The 20,147-nt window shown below is 41.8% G+C and overlaps 1 protein-coding gene across 1 annotated transcript in view; it reads right to left on the bottom strand.

Annotated features, from left to right (window-relative positions):
• Nucleotides 1-713: 713 nt before the first annotated feature.
• The window catches only part of SATB2 (SATB homeobox 2), an 80,572-nt gene continuing 61,138 nt past the window's right edge, over nt 714-20,147 (bottom strand). Inside the window, exon 8 of the mRNA XM_032190624.1 lies at nt 714-1,804. Within this exon, the coding sequence (XP_032046515.1) occupies nt 1,349-1,804 (456 nt within the window). The 3' untranslated portion in view covers nt 714-1,348. The remainder of the gene's footprint in view (nt 1,805-20,147) is intronic.

Genomic DNA, 20,147 nt, shown 5'->3' with positions numbered 1-20,147 from the left:
GTTATGTAGCTGCAAAACCCTTTGACAAGTGGGTAACTGGTTGTGAAGGGCCTCGTGCCCCCGCAGCAGGGAGGCTGGAAAGCACTCATGCCTCGGGTGCTCTGTGCTGGAGGTGGGCTGCAGCTTGGGAGACCCGTGGCTGAAAACACTTCATTTCACTGGCACAAATGCGCGACACAGAGGAAGCCCAGCTAAAACAGAAACACAGGGGAAGCTGGAGAAGAGGGTGAATGGGAAATCACCAATGCAAACCCTTTATCTCTCAGCAATTTACCTGGACAGGATTGTTGGGATTGTAGTATTCCATGTCCCAATGTAACTTTACACTTGTGTGTGTGTGTTTCACCTTAGTAAAAACAAAAAGCAACGAGAAGGAAGCTTATAAATTTTAAGATCTGAAACAGAGAACAGGTAAATAAAATCCACAGTAAAATGTGGTTCATAGTATGAATTCCATACATCAAATCTCAACACATTATTTTTCTTCTCTTTCTATAAAGACCTCATTAGCGGACAAGTCTTCTATGCACTGAATTACAGTTTTAGTCATTCTTACTCCCATGAAAATTCATCTGTTCACTACAGAAAGGACTGTGGAGAGTGGAACATGCTGTATCCTTTTAAGTGTGCATTTTGTTTAAAGTACTTTAACTTACTAGTTTTCTTTTTAAGGTGCCCTGATTTGTTTTTTCCATTTTCTTTCATTTTTCCTCTTTTTTTGGCAGTGTTGATTTACGTCTTTAAATACATACCTCAAAAATTATCCATCAAGTTGCCAGATAGGAAGCCATATAATAATAATAATAAAAAAAATAATCAGGGATAAACATAGAAAATAAATAGAAATTCAAAAATAGTCACCACACCCTGAGAGCAGGCGGCAGTTTATCAAAAAGCCAAAGCAACTCATTGTGAAGTGGTTTTAATACATAAACAAGTCTCATATTTAAAGAACTCATTTCACAGTCTATACTTTCAGGCTGTAAAGTTCCGTCCCATGCAATTTTAATATATATATATTTTATGTAAATATATATATACACACACAAAGTTGTAAATTTTCCTTCATTGATTTCATAGGACTTTTTCTTCCCATTTACTTGCTAGATGTCCCTTTCATAAGTGCAAGATTAATGAAGGCATAATCCTATGTGATTACAATGATTACTTCAGTCACATGTAGGAAGTGTAACACTCAAGTAAGTGTCTGTGTCAAGGCGGTCTGATTGGGCAATGCTGAATTCATTCAGTTTGCACATGGATCATGCGCAACAGAAACAAACAAAAAGTAAAAAGAAAAAAATAAATCCTTGGATCAATGTATTGCTTTCTGTTTTCCTATCTCACATTATCTCTGGTCGATGTCCACTGGAGCTGCCTTGTTTTTGTCGGGGTTCTCTTCCTCAGGCTCCACTTTGTACATTTCCTCAGAACCCTCCTCGCTGTCATTCTCCTCCGACTCTGTCAGCAGCTCCTCATCCTTGTACTCTGCCACGTCAACCACTGTTCCCAAATGTTCTTTTAGCTTCCCGTGGTGCTTTACATGGTAACGTTGGTTCTGGAAGAATTTGATGATGGTGTGTTTGGGGAGATCCAGCTGAGCAGACAGGGTATGAATGGCTTCCTGATCAGGGTAGAGACCTACATCGTGGATAAAGCTTTGAAGGATACCTAGAGCTTCCAAGGATATCTTGGTACGGGATCTTGGCTTTTTGGCACAACTGTCCTCAGCGGGTGGAGGAGGAGCCTCTTCTCTAGGTGGGGAATTCTCCTTTGCAGGCTGGGACTGCTGTCTGTGCAGCACCTATAAGATTAAATAGACAAATATTTCATGTACACAGTGACCCCCTTGGTGCTTGAGATACTACATGGGGTCTAACTTGTATTTATGAAGAAAAGTACTAATCATTTCCCACTAGCTTTTTTACCGTTAACACAGCTGTACCAGTAACTACAGGCTGAAAGGAGAAAGCAATATAAAAGACAATGTAGCCAAAAATAGACATACAAAGTAAGTAATAAACACAAAATGTAGGTAATAAAAAAATATATAGCCAAAACCAAAATTAAGTCAAAAGGTGTTGTAATCTCTTTGTCACAACTGGCCAGTTGTCCCATCTCTGACAAGTTATTGTTCCTCTTTGCTCCTCTTTTGCCCTTTCATTGTTTCCTCTTGTCTTTTTAGGCTAGAGACACCATTTCTACAATATGACAAGTACCATACAGACCTAATCAAATGCGAGACTGTGAGGTGCAACTTTATTGTGAATAATGATTTGTCATTAAAAATCCATCACCGCTCTTTTATGGAAAAAATAATAATAATATATATATTAATAGAAGTCCAGAGATTTTATAAGTTTTCCTTCTATCAAGAGTGACATCACAGACAGTTCAGTGTTTGTTGTTGTTGTTGTTTTTAATCAAATCTGGTTTAAATGCACCTCTTGTGAAGATTTCTCTGTTTTACATCAGTATTAATTTCACTAGTTGAAGAGTTCAAATAATTATATCCCTCCACTCTGAGAAAGCCTCTGGGCAAACATTTTCCAGTCTTGTAACAGATTTTCACCAGCAGTATCTCCTTTTCGGAAAGTTTAAAGAAAGCATATGTAGCTCTTAATCTTCCTAACAGCCACTTAAAATGGCTAAGAAAGGGCCTTGTGCAGCCCTTTTTTCAGGAAAACAAAACAAAACAAAACAAAACAAAAACACTTGCTCTAAACTGCTAGAAATACAGAGGAACTACATATGCTTTCTTTAAAACCAAATCTATACAAGAGAGATTACCAGCAAAAGTCCCCTACAGGATTGAAGACTCTATTTGCCCAGAGGTTTCATCAGATGCAGGGAAATAATTATTAGAACTCAACACTACAGAGCTAACAAAATCAATATGGATAAATATTTTCTTCCACAAATAAGAGTGAATTCTGGCTCTTCACCCAAAGAAGAAAACGTTTTTGCTGCAAACCATAACATTAAGAAAATCAACCCTACATTAAAGCTCTCTAAAGGGGAGAGAAAAAAAAATAATGGAAATTTTCTGAGACCTAGCACTGAATTTTACACACATACTGAACCCCTAGTAAAATTGTACTCTATCAGAGTTATTCATGCAAGAGGAAGTTCACTGTGGAATACGTGCAAATAAATAAAATGTCTCTGTGCTAAAGAGCCTTTTATTCATTTTCTTCACCAAATGCTGCTGTCATAATACTTTACAATACTAGCAATCTCCACATCACAGTTTTTGAAGAGAATATAAAAGTCCCCAACAGCTGCCCACTGCCTAAGTTTGGCCGCAGAGCCGGACCTGGAGGAGATGCTGCGAAAACAACATGACTCACAGCCCAGAAGAGGGATTATGTTCCTCCTGCCTGTGCCTTGTGGCAGCAGGAGGCACTTGGCAGGCAAAAAATGTCTCCAGCTGATGCTCAACACCAGCACGAGAGACATGGTGTTTCCATGAACAGCAGGTACAGGCGAGAGCGCACGTGTGTGGAGACAACTGCATGTCCTGATGACTGCAGCACAAGCCACTGCTGCAGCCACGGAGCAGTGCTCATCCAAGTGGCAGAACACATCCAAACGAGGAGGCAGCTCCCAGCAGCTACACACAGTCACATAAAAGCAGGTGCTGCCAGCAGTGCCAGGCAGGTCTGAACAACTATGAAGATACGCTGCTGAGCAGAACTGCAGCTGTGTTCCAGTGTCCATGGATTCACGTTCCTCCCAAGCACATAACCACTCCAGGTGTAAAGAAATGGAGCTAAGCAAGCTGCACTGGGGGAGAGGAGAAACTCAAATGGAAATGCCGGGTATTCTGTTTTATGTTTTACTACATCTCATGTAATAAAAGAGCATAATGTTCCAATGAACTGAATAGCTCAGTTGCTCTTTGAGCATTTCTTTTTTGTCCATGGATTGTTTTCAAAGAAAAAGAGTGACGATTTCAACTAGAGGCATTACAGATGAGGGTGAGATCTGTACCAGCATCAGCAGGGAGCATTGAATGCAGCAGAGCTGGGCTCGCTGACACTAGCTGAGGACCCAGCCCCATAAATTTGTACCACAGCTGCTACCTACATTATCTCCAATGTTGTGCCCTCTGGTCCTATCTCCTGACACCATAAGGCCGAGAGCAGCCAAAAAGAAAAGGATTTAACACCGTGAACTGCCAGTGAATTTACAGCCAGTGTCATATGAAAAACCTCATGTAGCATTGCTGATCAGGAGCTGAATTCAAGTAGCAGCTAACACAGATAGAAACACATCCAGAAAGAGTGTGAATTACTCAGTTCATTCTTGTTGGAGTTGAAAGTCATTTTTTTTTCCCTTTTCAGTTGACAAATAGCATGAGAAATGATCCAGCCTGAAAAATGTTACAAGACTTCCAATCAAATATAATGATGAAAAAAAAATCCAAAAATCAGCAGCAGTAAAATGTTTAATTTGAAGGAGATGAAGAGATGCCTACAGCATCTATAAAGCAATCAACCAAAGAGGGCCGAGAGCAGGAGGGAAAGAATAATTTTACTTAACCCTTCCTTCTCTGGAGTGACCTCTCTAGCCTTTTCCAAAGAGAAAAATACATAATGCAGAGGATATCAATGTAAAAAAAAAAAATAGAAAAAGAAAAAAAATAGTAAAAGAAAAAAAAGGTGGCTTATTTGCCTTACTGTTTTCTTAAATAACACGGAACTCTGAAGCTACTCTTGCACCACATAAATCTCATGTTTTCACTGACTTCTATGGGCTTGCTCCAGATTTCTAATGGCACTAACAATGGATTTCAATGATAAGACATTATCCATATACACACACACAGATGTATAAACGCACAGACCTTCCTTCAGATTTAGGCTGTGACTAGTTTTGTACTTCTTTTCAATAATATGGGCCATTTAGTACAAAAGTGCATACTTTTCTATGCAAAATAGATCAACGGTTGAGGCACATGATACAATATGAAATCCAAATTACCTTTATGTTAAATATTTGCTTTCAACTGCATTTGTAAAATGCACTGATTTAGTCAATTTGCTTCTTTCATGTCTGGCTCTGCATGCCACATCCCCATGAAGGAAACTGACCATTTTTGGTGGTTTCAGATTTTCAGATTTTGGGGCCGTTATTACATTCTTAAATCCACAAGTAAAATTTCCACTGACTTCACACACTGTTGTACACACCCTGCCATACACTCTGTATTTTGGGCCAGTGCTGTTCTGGTGCTCTACTGCAAAAAAAAGGAAACCCCGCTGATTCTTTTGTGCTTAGAGTACAGGCTGTAGCACATTTACCAGTGCAGCTAAAGCCTCCCAAATTATGGTCTGAACCTACCACTAAGCACCCTGCATATAGTGGGGCTTCAAAGAGAAGGTACAAAAATGATGGCCAGATGCAGCTTGCCTTTTCCCAAGGACAGCTGGCACTGGGCTCACAAGGGGCACACATAGGCGTAGGCTCCCCCTGTCCCCTTTCCCACTCACCTCTCCCACCTCTGTGCCTTCCCCAGCGCAGCCCCAGGGCTGCCTTCTCCTCATCCCACTCTGCTGCCAAGTTCAGCTCACCCATCTGTTCTGCTCACTGAAAAATCCTTCGTGGGCTCCTGCCATCCCACCTCTGCTTTCTGTCCACCCGTGCCCTTCCCCACTGCTCCCTGGCCACAGGGGGGGCAGCCTCCTGCTCCCCAGCCACCACCATCCGGAGCTGACTTCCCCCGCCCTTCCCTCCCCCCCCCTCCCTCCTCACCATCTCCCCATCTACTTTTGAATCAAATGTGAAGATATAGATTTCCTTCCATGCCCACAGGACTTATTTTTTCCATCCCTTCCAGAGATTTCATTTTTAAACTCTACAGGCATCACTGCGTTCTCAGCGTTTCAGAACAGAGCGGGTATGAAAGATGTTGCTATATGAAGTTTCATTCAGGTAGATTTTAACCTCATAGACAAACTCATTTTTTCAAACAAATTAACCAGCCCTGGCAGAAAACTTGCAAGAAAACTAATATGATGGAAGTTGACTTTAAAAGATAAAATGACTGGTCTTAAATCACACTGTACTGAAATATGATTTGAAGGCCACAATGAAAACCAGCTGGAAGCCATGTGTAAAATATAATAGTACATGCCTACAGGGAAGGAAGTGAGATATTGAATGATTAAGTTTAGGAGAGTATATAATGTAGTGTATCATTATGGCAGTGATCAGGATTACTTGTAATAAGCTAAGGGTTTGTGGTCTTTCTAGAATCCGAAGCCAAGTATTATTGGGGGGAAGGGATCACCGCACTGCTTCGCATGTATCCACTCCCCATGTCTGCAAGAGAAACCTGACTTCAGCAGCCTGAGACAGCCATGTTCTGCAGAAAAGAGGTGAGTGAACCCAAACTGAACAAACACCACGTCATCGAAGTCTCTTTTCTGCACTGTATTTAATTCTGGCTGGATTCACTATCCCACTGGTGTTCACTTACATCTTCACCCACTTTCTAGCTCAACCCAGACGTGAACAAGGTGAGACACTAAAGGGGGCCAAGCAGGATGCTGGAGCAGGGCACACACACACCCTCATGCACCCTCAGCCAGCAAGGCACCAGCTAATGACACTCCATGAAATGCCACGTTTTGTTGCCTGTGCAGCCGTTGCAGCAGATTAGAAACAGGAACTGCATTTCTACATGGTAACCCCAAATTCTTTTGTTTCATGCTGTGTTTCTCTTGTTCCTTTTGCAGACAGGATTAGCCATGTGAGCTCCTTTCCAACAGGTTTTGCTGAGATGATGAGGTGTCCCTTAGTATTAAAAACATCAAAAATGTAAAATTCTTGGAAGATGAGATTGTGCTTTAGCAACAGACACTGCGCTTCAGGCTACCTTTTCATCTTCCCTCCACACGTACATCACTCTCACAGCCAACCATGACACTGTTATATCACACCAAAAGACTTTCATGCCAAAGAGAGTACAGTTTTAGCAAGCTTAAGGAGCCCGAAATAAGGGCCAGAAAGAATGCCCACACCGCAAAACATGGGTTCAGTACATCTTTTTGGTACATCTAGCACCAGCCACCCTCTACATCCCTTACAAGCATACACAACTAGTCAGCAGGATTTGCCACCAATTGGACTCAGTGCAAAAACGGCTTCACTACGTATTTGGCCGTGCAAGCAAGCCCTTTGGAAAAGCTCCTTCCCAATGACTTGCTAAAGTCAAAGAGAGTGTAGGGGACAAGCCAAAACAAGGTGTCCAGCTACACTTTGCTGAGACCTGCAGATGGAATTTGCAACACTTTACCTTTGCAAGCCGAGAGCTCCAAGGCAGCTCTGTGAGTGCCTGGCTATCATGCTAAGAGTTTACTTAAGAGACAACCTCCATCACCTTTCAAAGAAACCTTATACTAGAAGGATGTACTGTCTGTCCCTCATAGCAGATTTTACAGAAATAATCTGTGGGAGATTATCTATTCAAACAAACAACCTTACACCCATTACCCCCAGTCTTTGGCAGCTTATCTTCCTATACGAAAATGTGCAAGAACAGAACAGAACAAACTGCTGCAATAAACAAGGTTACACCCTGACAGCCTCCCAGGCCAGGGGTCACTCTGGCAAGAGCATTAATTAGATACAATCACTGTGCCAAGACACTTTAGAGGTTTACTAGGAATGTCTGTACAAGAAACTGTAGCAGAAGTTACAACTTGCACCTGTGTTCATTTCTTTCCTTTAAAAAATGTGGTTGTTAGACTACTTTTTTTTTTTTTTTCCTTGCAAAAATATATTAATTTAGGTAAACGTTGCAACACTAGTCTGAGCCCCAAATGAAGTATTTTCGTTGGGCTCGTTCTCACAGTGGTGATTTCACACCTTGACATCATAAAGCTGTGTTAAAGACTGTGGTTTAGTTTCCTTGCTTTTCTTGGATTATACAGTATCCTAAGGTCAAAACTCAGGAAAATCCAAAACTGTTATTAAAAAAGAAAAAGTATCTATGAAGTGATGACAAATTGCAGACTACAGGTGTTAGATTACATTTTGACTTCAGGCAGGTTTAATATACTTTAGTTTCCTTTTACAATTGCCCGTAGCAGGTACTGTTATCAGTAAGGGATTTAAAAATATATATATGGTACTCAATAAAAGAAGACCGTGTCAAAAGAAATCAATATGAGCGTGCAAACTGGTAGGAAGTCTGACATGGATAAATATGTTCCCTTTCATCTAACTTCAGTCCGAGCTTCTTTTAATTTTGTAACTCAAATACTAACAGCACATCCTGTGCATTTTCCAATGCAGTTTAGTAATTGCTTCACAAGGGTAAACACCATTATTACAGATAATTATAATACATGCTTGTGATATGATGTGTCCCATCTCATGCAAGCCAGACCAAATCTTTACGAGCTGTTGGCTAGAACAGCTTGTAACCCAGGTGCCCTGGGTCCTATTTAGCTGTAGAAACAAAGCATTCACACAGTAATTAAAAAAAAATATCCCTGAATATTCAGGTCTTTCCTGTCACTGTTCATCTGCTACTGACCACCACCGGAGTCAGAATATTGGATCAGACAAACCCTATGTCCTAAATCTCCCAGCTCTGAGGTACAATTCTTTCTCTGAGACACGCAAAAAGGGGAATAAGGAGGAAATCTGAAGAAAGAAATGAGTGCCACAGGGAATTCAAACTCAAAGGCAAGTTTGTTTTCCAGACTGGAATGTGAGCTGGTTGAAGCGATTCATTTCAACATCTTTGGAGCACACTCTCCACATGCTTCTCTTTGCTTTACGGCGGTCGTGTTGCTTAAGGGCAGGAAGTACAGTGATCTGAAAACATGGCAAGCACTGAACAAATACCCTGTCTCTGAAATAGTGCAATCCTGCAATTCTCCTCCGGGATCAAACTATAAAAAATGGTCAAAAAGAGTCAAAAGAGATAACAAAGAAATGAAAATTTGAAAAAATAGCTAAACTTTCAGTTGTGCATTGCATTTGCCACCACACAAAAATGACAGCATAAGCATTTGCACAATGCAATTAATCTTGACTTACAGGCGGGAGGGAAGGTGTCTGCTCCCTGCACCCCCCCCCCCCCCCCCCACACACACACACTGCTCCCTTTAATGCTACCAGGAGCTTAGCATGCATCAAAGAGCAAATACACCACAAAACATTTTTAAGAGCTATCATCACTGGAGATAAAACATAAATTACAGCCTGATTACAATGCGCTGCTAAGAGGCTGAATGTGCAGCATAGCTCACAGTGATGACCAGATAACTTTTGGACAGGTCTTAAGGTTACTGTAAAACATCTGTGCGTAGGAATCTGTTCTCATCTTTGCTTTTCTTTCCCGGAGCTGTGGAGCTGCTGTCTGCACAGTTGTTTGAAGAATGTTTACAAATCAGCTTGACAAAGAGAAAAAAAAATTCTGCCATCACTTGACCGCAATCATGATCTTATTCTTCAGTAATGCGTGGTTTATTTCCCTTTCCTGATCTCTGCTAATAGACAGCACGTGCCTACACAATAGCCACTATTTTGTCTGTATAATGTTAAAAAAATAAATCACAAAACTCTGACAATGCAGAGCAATGTCCCGGTGTTTCCTGGGGTAACTGTTCTCTCTCGAACGCTAACACAACTCTTCCCACAAAAACACAGGCACAACTTTAATTGCTGTGCAAGTGCCTGAGAACTGGCTGATTTTATGGGCTAGCATAAATGAGCTCATGCTGATGAACGTTAGTGGATTAGCTCTGCATTTCCCATCTTTGGCTGGTTTAAGCCAGATTCTTAGCTTTACTGCATAGTAACTGTGCAGTAGTGAATATCCATCCCTTTCTCAAGTATCTAGCTGCAGCCCGGAAGTGTTGTGAACAAATACTATTTAGCCCACAGGTGGAGCCAGCACATACCTACTGTATAAATACGCAACCGAACGGCTTCAGTCCGGCTTCTGCTGGCACAAGCCAGGGTGCTGGTGACAGAGAGGCCAATGTGTCCAGGAAGCATTGCACAACGCCTCTGCAGACTCTCTCCTGAAGGCATCAGTGATGGATGGCTCCATTGTCTGGGAATGGGGCATGGCCAGCACAGCTGGCACAGGGGCTGGCTTGCTGCATCCCCCAGCAGGCAGGCAGGACTCTGCCGGCCTTAAATAAGCCAGCAGAACTTCTCTTGCAGTAGCAAGGCCTCATCACCCCACAAGAGAAAATGCAACAGCCCCATAAAGGTTTACAATGCTCTTCTACATGGTGACCCTAACTGGTGTCCCACCCAAGAGGGACTTTGAACGCAAGTGTATGTGCACTGAGGGCCCCAGACCCTTCCAGCTAACACTTACCTTCTTCAGAACACAACTGCGAGCTTTGTGGGCCTCTGACTTGGCACTTCCCTCCCTGCTTTCTCTTGCAGCCCAAGCAAGGCTCACTGGGGTGCTACTGCATGCAGAGCCCAGCTTGGTAGCCTCCAAATGGAGCCTAAGCTTGGTGCAGCAGAAGGAAGGGTCTGCCAAAAATTTCAGATTGATCTTGAATTTCCCTGTCCCAACCCTGCTAATCCTAATGAGGAGCTGGCACAATGCCACAGGAACTAAGGAAGTAACAAAAGGCTTTTTGGTTTGCTTTACTTCAGACAAAATACTTCTGGTATCCTCTGCATTTTCTTTTTGAATTAACACTACACATGTTCTCCTTTTCATCTGAAAAATCAGAGGAGCATTTGCAGGTAGTCTGAACGAGATCTTCTCTAAAAAGTCCCAATTTACAGCAATCCTTAGGGTCAATCTCTAAACCCCTAACTGTGGTGGCATGAATGGCGCCACTATAATCATGCTGTTTCCAGTTACTCAGATCGGGAGTAGGCACTGAATTATTTCAGGAAGGATATGTTTGGATTAGACACTGGATTCTGGAGGGACAGTTAATTATTTGTCCCATCAAACTGTTTTAGGTCCTCACAGATGGCTATTTGGGGTTCCAGGAATACCCAACTGTACTGTTAATTTTTACAATGGGGGCAGTTACAAGTCAGGAGAACCTGACTGTTATGGTTAGTGAAAATAATAGATTTGTGCTGATAAAACACTACTCAGCATGTTTTTTGCTTTCTAGACTTAACCACCAATGTACTTAATAACAGGACTTGAGCAAACTATACTGTGTGAATCAAACACATAAAAGTCTAAATATTCCTTTTTTTAGAAAGTAAGTCTTAAAAAGTGCATTATAATCAACTACCATGGTAAAAGGCAAAATACCCAGCATTACCACACATGCAACGGGCGTAATGTGCTTTATTATACCCTTAGCTTGAAACTGGGTAAATAAAAATCAAATGACCAAAGTACACTCTGCCCCGTAGATTAGGGCACTGAGGACAGGAGGCCTTGGAGAATTAGATCTGAAATTCTTTGTCTTCCTGATAACACTCTGCTAAAGGTGGGTATGTCTAGGAGAGTGAGGAAGCTGTGCTGGCATAACTGCTTCTGACAGCTCGCTACTCTGACCTGTGCCGATATTTTGCGGGTTATGGATGCTGGAAGAAAAAGGTTTTATGGAAAGTCTCCTACCAGCAGCACCTGCAGTTTATCTTCACAGTACTAGAAAATATATGCAGTTGGAAAATAAAAGGTACTTGTTCATTTTTAACAAAATAGTTTACTATATAGCCAGCAAGGTTGTAATAGGACAAAACAGAAAAACACATTGTGTTGTAGCCATCTCTGGCCATTGCCTGCTGGGGAGAGCTCTGCTGACAGCCCAGCCCTTGCTTGGCTACACACACCTAATTGTGGCAGAAAGATCAAACTTAACACAAGCCTGCATCTTGTATAGGTCTGTGTGTAAGGAGCCCCAGCCTTTTGCTAGAAATGCAAAACGCCATTCTTCTCTTCATTAAGATTAGAATTATGTAGCATTTTTCAGTCAAAAATCTTTGTTTCAAACTTTTTGACTGAGTGACATCAAAGTATTGCTTAAATAAAGTCTACTTTTCTGAGACATTTGCCTGGGGAAGGGGGAAATATTCTGACAAAGTTCAAGCAGTCATTTCGGCATTTTTCATGAAAGAGCAAAATCTGGCAGCTTTTATTCAGAGTAACTTTTGCCCTTCAAATTCTTCCTTTCTATTTTCCTTTAAAGTGTTATGTTGCTCTAAACTGCTACAAACCTTTTTTTTTTTTTTTTTTTTTTTTTCCCTCTTCCTTCCTATTTTAAAATTTTAAAAGCACCAACATATTTTTTTCTTTCAATATTTCAAAAATGTCAGCAACCTCTTAAACTTAGCTCAAGCACTTACGTAGTTCTGGGCTGTACCACCCAAGTAACAGAGGCTCACAGCCATCTTCCTACCTATGAACTTTGCGGTCACAATTACAAAGGGCAGTACTGATGGGAAGGAATGGAATGTAACACAGTTTATAAAGGGAACTGGATGTGAATCTTTCATATCTCAAAATCCAATACAGCTTACAGTTTTTATTGCATGTGGGAGTAATTTCATCTATGGAATTAGCAGCTTGGTCAGTAAGTCTGATAAAAGCCTTAAAGTACCTTTGAATATACTCTGGCTGGAGTCTTCTCAGCACAAAGAGTGCATGTTACAGCTGATGGCCAAAGGAACACACATTTATGTGGGAACTCATCCTTATTTTTTGTCCATCTCACCATATTTTGTTCCATTCTCTCCAGAAGGAACAGATCAAAGCCTTTCTCATCATTCAAACACCCCAGGAAAAGGTGTCAGCAAGACTATTTCCCCTCACTTTTCCGACACTCTTGAATCCAAGAAATTTACAATCTACCTCAGTCTGGGAACCAGACTGGACTCAAATGAATCCCAAATAGAGCAATATGGCATTCTGAAGCCTGATCTCATCTAAACCAGGGGATAACAGCAGTAATATTACTCCAAGTCAGCAATGCTTCCCCAGTGCTAATCAGACCATTAAAAGCCATAAGCAGTTTGTTCTATGCCGATGGACAAAGATAACCACAGAAATGAATGAAACCCAGGGCAAAATTAGAGATTAAAAGTAATAATACTCCTTTCAGCAAACCACAGTCTGAATGCATGGTAAGTGGCTAAAAGGCAAAATCACTGGAAGATCTAGAGACAATAAAAAAGTCTCCTGACTGAATGAAATGTAAATTAAACCAGGTCTGGTAAAAAAGCATTTCCTTCATGGGGCTGTACTTGCTGCCACTGGCAAACCCAAACCCCTTTGCTGCCAACAAGGGCTGCTGCAGTTGACCCTCCCTCATCTCACTTCAGGAAAACACACACACTTGAAGTCAACAGTTGGAGGGAAATGAAGAAAAACCCAAACACAGCATACTTGCTAGGAAAGATTATCATGTAGGCTCTCTCCCCAAATAAGCAGATGGTTTCCAGCTAGCCAGGGTCAGGGACTGCCCATGAAGTTTCCTGCCTGCTTGCCTTTGTAGCTTATCTAGATCTCATCAAGATATGTAGTCCGAAAAAATAAGAATGGCTAAGTGCAGAAATTAGGGTAACCAACTACAAATGAGCCTTGTTTTGCACTTGCACGGAGAACCTGGGGAATGTGAGCCCGTGGCTCACCTGCAGTGGCGCCAGCCCTCTCCTGGGGCTGTGGCACAGCTCACCTGCACAGGTCAGGTCAGGTCTCCTAACACCGCCGTGCACACCCAGCCACCAAGCTGTGCCGAGCTCTACCCAAAACACTGGGAAACAGCTCAGCTGCTTTGAAAATGCCTCTGCCATCAGTTTACCAACCTCCCTGCCTTAACTGTTATGTTCGTGTCTGCTGGCAGTCCAGCTCCATGCTGGGTACAGCCAGGGCTGAGAGGGCAGCCAACCTGGCTCCACTGGCCCCAGCCCCAGGCCGTGGGGTGCCACCTGCGTGCCACCAGCCTCACTGGGCAGCAGGGAGCTCCTACCAGAGCCTGGCATGGCCCCTGCACACTCCTGTGGGGATGTGGTGAGCCAGGCACTGGGACTGCGACGGCCCTGGCACCACTCCTGCCTCCCACCATGCTCTCAGCCCTCAGAGGGGTTGCACACATGCAACGTGCAGCCACGTGTACTGTGCAGCCCCACACAGACGCTGGCTCTTGCGATGCCGTGCATGGGAGCAAAGCAAAACTCCAACCAGGAACGTATGTATAAGCTACCATATGGAAAGGGCATTCTCAAATTAAACCCTGAAAACCAGATGAGATCTGAGCAAAGGACAGTTTCACTTAAAGGAAATCTCTGAGGTCAACCAGCAATTAACTGAAAGGTTCTGATTGAATACACTATTGACTGCTCTCACATCAGACAGCTTCCTGTTTATTATACCTTATGGGCTGTCTAGGTGCCAAGACATTAAACTGTCAATAATCTATTAATACTAAACAGCTCCTCCTTCCTTACTCCTCCATGCACATACTCTTAGGTTACAAAAGTGCACCAAAAAAAAAAAAAAAAAAAAAAGATGCAAATTTTTGAAGTGAGATGGGAATGAGGCTTTTTAGGATATTTCTTTGCTTGGTTCCAGCTTCAATGTACAGCAACGTTCATAAACAATATAACGTGCAGCCTATAGCTACATGGAAAAAATTGTGTTAAAAAAGATCAGACATGATTGAGACCATATACTGAAATCTGGCTTTCTTTTCCAAGCCATCTTTAAACAGTCTAAGTTAAATTTAATTAACAATTTACAACAAGGAGAGAGAAGTTATTTGAAGAGAGGCCTACAGGTCCTTAACATTCAGTGTCTGGGAAACAGTTGTATATAAAGAAAAAAAAAAAGTTTTAATGAATTTAATAGAGAAAAGCACTTTAATTAAATGCTGTCAAAGAGGATTGTATTAATGACTGCACACAAAGGAATTTAAAGCAAGCCAAGTATATTTAGCAAATAGGAAGTAGGCTTTCAGAGGCTGCAACTATTTATGTTTCTGCCATTGCAATGCATCTAGATCACATTGCCAATTGAAAGCAGTTATGCTATTAGATATGATTTTATTTATTATGGATTATTAAAATTTCAAACACTGCAGGGAATACATTTATCTCACTCCTATAATGAAATAACAAAGATATTTCCTGCTTGTTGAGTACAAGAAAAAAATAGACGAGGAAATAAATAATAAATAATAATAATAACTTAGCACTTAACTAGTGAAGTGTTGTCCAGACAGATCTTTTTATGAGGCCTGTTGAGTCCTGGAATTTTAGTGTGTCTCTTTCTTTCTGCTACAACTGGATGGATTTGCAGTTGCCACCACAATCCTTCTCAGCACAGCACAGAATAGGAGTGAGCTATTCCTCCTCGCAGGCACAAACCTATTGTATCCAGTGGTAGTATACTTCTGCAATCTCTTGCATGTTTCAAGTCTAAAAATTACTAAAACCCCAAAAAGTAAAAAGAAAACTGGGTTGCCAAGCTTTTTGCAAGCAAGATTGAGGAGACCAGGGTTTTCCAAACCTAACCAAGAGATTTAGCCACATCATTCTGCTAAAAACCTGTACAAACTATAAATCTGCATTAAGCTTTTTTTGCAGAATGTGCTTTCTTTCCTCAACACCCATGTGATGGGATTTGTCCTCTTTGTCCATGTGCCTTGGATCATATGGGCATGGTCTAATTAAAGAATAACCCAAACCATAAATTTGAGAAAAAGCAACCAGGAATTTCAAGGATGTCAACATTATTTTGCTCCATGACAGTACAAATAGCATAAAACTAAAATTGGTCCGAACTGGAAACCGAGGAATGTTTTTTGACATGAAGTTAATGAGATGGCTGGGTCTATACTAGCCAGCGTAAGTTCTGTGATTTACCACATCCTTTTCGCCATATGTACTGATAGGAGATTTATGAATTTACATGTTTCAAACTTCCGAATGCTCCATGAGAGGCACCATATATGTGTTTGTACTCACTGGTTTCTGGACACCGAGACCTTTTGAAATTAGGTACTGCAATTTGAGTTGGTCCTAAATTACTGGCCAGTGGCTTTAAAATGTATTTATTTGTATTTAAGCACACATTTTTTTTATGTTCTAATTCAAAACATGAAGAAGTGAGCAGAACTGGAGAAAAAGACGCTGGAAAGGAGGCATAAGGGGACACCTACTTCCTTTCATGTGAGTAGCATCATAAATAGAGAAATTAAATTTTCTAAATACATTATCTGATTTTTGTTTAAGACTTTTATTAAAGTCATGTGTGATGTGTGTTCAGAATGTAGCCTTTGTTGTTCCACAGCTAGGGATCTTGCAAACAGCTTCGCTTTGTCTGTGCCAAGATATTTTGGAATATTCTTTGAAACACTGTAAGCATAGATGACTGTGAGAAAAAATATGTGCTACTGTACTTCTGGATACTTGATGTGTGAGAATAGTGCATACACACAGAAACATTTCCTGTTTCAATCTGTAATTCCTATAAAAGTCCATACAAACATGCAACAACATGCATACACAGCGGAGAGGAGAGGAGAGGAGAGGAGAGGAGAGGAGAGGAGAGGAGAGGAGAGGAGAGGAGAGGAGAGGAGAGGAGAGGAGAGGAGAGGAGAGGAGAGGAGAGGAGAGGAGAGGAGAGGAGAGGAGAGGAGAGGAGAGGAGAGGAGAGGAGAGGAGAGGAGAGGAGAGGAGAGGAGAGGAGAGGAGAGGAGAGGAGAGGAGAGGAGAGGAGAGGAGAGGAGAGGAGAGGAGAGGAGAGGAGAGGAGAGGAGAGGAGAGGAGAGGAGAGGAGAGGAGAGGAGAGGAGAGGAGAGGAGAGGAGAGGAGAGGAGAGGAGAGGAGAGGAGAGGAGAGGAGAGGAGAGGAGAGGAGAGATCTGCACCAACAAACTTCTGAAAAGACTGGCCCAGGGCAGGGAGACCAAGCATCTATTTCCTTCTCTGTCATAGCCTAACTCCCAGCACTGCCCAGAAGCTGCACAGTTTCCTAGGGGGATGCTGTGCAACATGGGAGGAAAAGCAGCTTGCTTGCTCTCTGAGATCTTTGGGGGACAAACAGTGCCATGTACTGTTACAGCACAATACAATATTATTTCCCTCCCCATGTAATTTTTATAATTGCCTATCTGTACACAAGGGCCAGCTGCAATGATCTGGGGCTCTAACTTTATTCTAAGACTTCTGTATGGAGCATGAGAATAAAACGCTGCCTACAACCAATAGCCTATAAACACTTACACAGCTCTAAAGCCTGACATTACCATTTATATACAAATGCAAGGAACAGAGAACATTCGGGGAACACTAAAATGAAACAAAAAAGAGCAATGTTTTTAACTGCAAAATTTTCCAACATAAGTGGAATGGAGGCTCATCCAGCCTCAAGATTTGCCTGCTGCCAGCCAGCACAAGCTTCAAAGGTTACGTGAATTTAAAGAGCTTTATTTAGTAATCTTGCTCTGGATGTTTGCTCATCCTCAACCTACCATGACTCTTTACAACACTGGCAGCTTAGCATTTATAACAAGGCCAGCACTGGAAGAAACAAGGGCTAAATCTGATCAAATTGTGTGTGAAAGGCAAAAGGGTGAGACGGCAGGGGCCAGAGCAACAGTGATGTAATTTGCTAAAAAGACGACCTGTCAGAGCAACATCAATGTAAAACCACCACCCTGCTGATTCCTGCCAAGTCTCCACAGTACTAAATCCACACATTCAGATTTGAAACGGATTTCTGCCTTGAGCAACCCTCTGTAGGAGCTAGGGGAGCAGGAGCAGAACTACTCCGGGGCAGCCCTGCACAAATGCCAGCCAGGCAGACAGCTCCCTCCTTCCTGAGTCCCACCTCACTCCTGTCCCTGCTCTCAGTTGATCCTGCACCAAATGAAAGCTGTCTGGGAGCAGGTGGCACAGAGGTGGCCTCACAGCTCCAGGAGTCTGAACAAATACCAAAAGCTGCACAGTCTTTTAATATACTGATGACTGCTATGCAGAAGACAACTCTGGCAGAATAAAAATTGCCACCTCAGAAAAAAACAACAACAACAACAAAAAACACTATGTAGTTGGTCTCCCATTTCTAGGATTAAATAGAATAATAAACTAAATTAATTTCAGAGCAGAAGCAGTATTGCTTTAATTTGAATGCAGTCCTCACTATCATTATAAGGGGAATCACAGGCTTAAAGTTAATCAGCAGCACTTTTCAGCCACATTAGATATCCACACTAAACAGAAACAGCTGAAAATGCGCAGTAGGTAGTTTTGGCTATAGCAGTCAAAGCTTGGTGGCTTTCCACTGCAATTGGAATAACTATCAATCATAAGAAACTCTATTGAATACCTCAGAGTCTAATATAAGGGGTTCATTGTCATACACAGGCTCCTGTTGCCTTTGTCAACACTTGTGCAAGGCTCCTGAGCTACCACAGCCTGTCAAGAAAATGGTGGGCTCCAGAAGGTGCAACTAGCAGGTGTGCATTGGGATGGAAAAGCAGAGCATGAAGCCCCAGCTTTTGCTACCAAACACTGCATGTCTGACTCCCGGACATGGGTACTGGAGCCATACAAGAGAGCAGTCCAGAGACAGCAGACATTGGAAAGGTTTACACATACTGCTTTCTGCTGGGATGTGGCCACATCTTCTAAATGGCCCAATGCATCTACTCAGCTTAGACAGTAAGCACCAAGTCAAACAGAGAGCTAAGCATGGTTTGGGAAATCAGTTTTTGCCTGAGTTTCACAGACAACCCAGTCATGTCTTCCAGTATATGAAATCTACTGCTGTAGTACACACAACCATGGTGAAAACTCACTGCATATATCATCCTATAGATTATTAAACCCACTATGTTCCTCTGTGGAATAACACAGCTTTGTTTCACTCATCATCTGTGACTGCCCAAGTATTATTAATTAATATTATTTTTTAAGAAAATAAATTTTAAGCCTCAGTGTTTTCCCCATCTGCATGCTATGTATTCTACGACCCATGAACTCTAAGATGTTGTTTGAATAAGATATTTCATTAGGAAGCACCACTGTGGTGTTCATTCCCTTCTTTATTACTTCTAGAAAGAGAATATGAAATTAGTTTCATTGGATTGCCATCGCCACTTGCCTTGACCCATTTTTACTAAGGATCTGTGTTCTACTGTTTTGTATTTCATTGTCATTTCTAAAATATTTGTTCCCTTCCATCCCTCACAAAATGACAAAATTAGTCTTTCATTTACTTCTGCGGTGTGTTATTTTCCGCATATTTAAAGAAAGACCACAATGTTTGCAGTGAACACACAATACAAAAGACCTATCCTGCAGCTTTCTGCTATGCCTTCTTTTATTTACTAATGTTCCCTCATGATTTATGATCTGAACTATTATGAATTGCCGGATTTGTCTAAATCAAAGCTCCTGAGGGAAAAAAAAAAAAAAGGTGGAGGGATGTCATTTTTAAAGAGTTTCAAAAGTAACAGAGTATCAGAAAGTATGGAAAAACCATTCCTGTTTCTTTAAAGTCAACATTTGATTCCTTTTAAACCAATACATACCTACGAGCTTCTATCTGATGGTTTATGCAGCAAATGAAATGCAAGGTTTCCCTGCTTTCTGAATAGTAGGTACTTTAAGACATGGGGTCTCATTACTCCGGAAAACTGGCTTATCCACCTTAACACTCCAGAGACAACATCTTGATTCATCATTTTCCAAGCTGAGTCAGGTTTTTCTGTCCCAGCAATTAACAATGAATTAGCACTATATTAAAGTGCCAGGCAAGATGGTTATTATCTGGGGTGGTCACCTTGGACACAGCAGACGAGTACTGGGAGAAGGGAGGGAAATTAGATTTACTGTGTCCCAGCATGTCTGTAACAAACACCAAAATCCCTTGGCTAGCAGCAGGAAGGGGTCTGTAGGCACCTCGCAGTGCGAACACACCAGAAAGGTTCAATGCCAGCAAATAGCCTGGAAACAGTGGGATTTAGCAAGGGATGGAAAGTACAACAGGGTAACTAACCCTTGCCTTTGCAGGAAACTAAACACAGAAATGTGAGGACTGCTTGCTGCAAAGGAACTGCTTTACACGCAGTCTGTCTGGCAGAGCTGCATATGAAGAGCCAGGCCAGATAGAAGTTTCAGCCAGGATCCCACATGTGATGGTGGGAACAGGACGAAAAATATAAAAATGCTTTCCAGAATACC

Source organism: Aythya fuligula, chromosome 6 (assembly GCF_009819795.1).
Source record: "Aythya fuligula isolate bAytFul2 chromosome 6, bAytFul2.pri, whole genome shotgun sequence".
Classification (NCBI taxonomy): Eukaryota; Metazoa; Chordata; class Aves; order Anseriformes; family Anatidae; genus Aythya; species Aythya fuligula.
The sequence above is the reverse complement of the archived record's forward strand: the minus strand, read 5'-3'. Positions and strand labels throughout refer to the sequence as shown.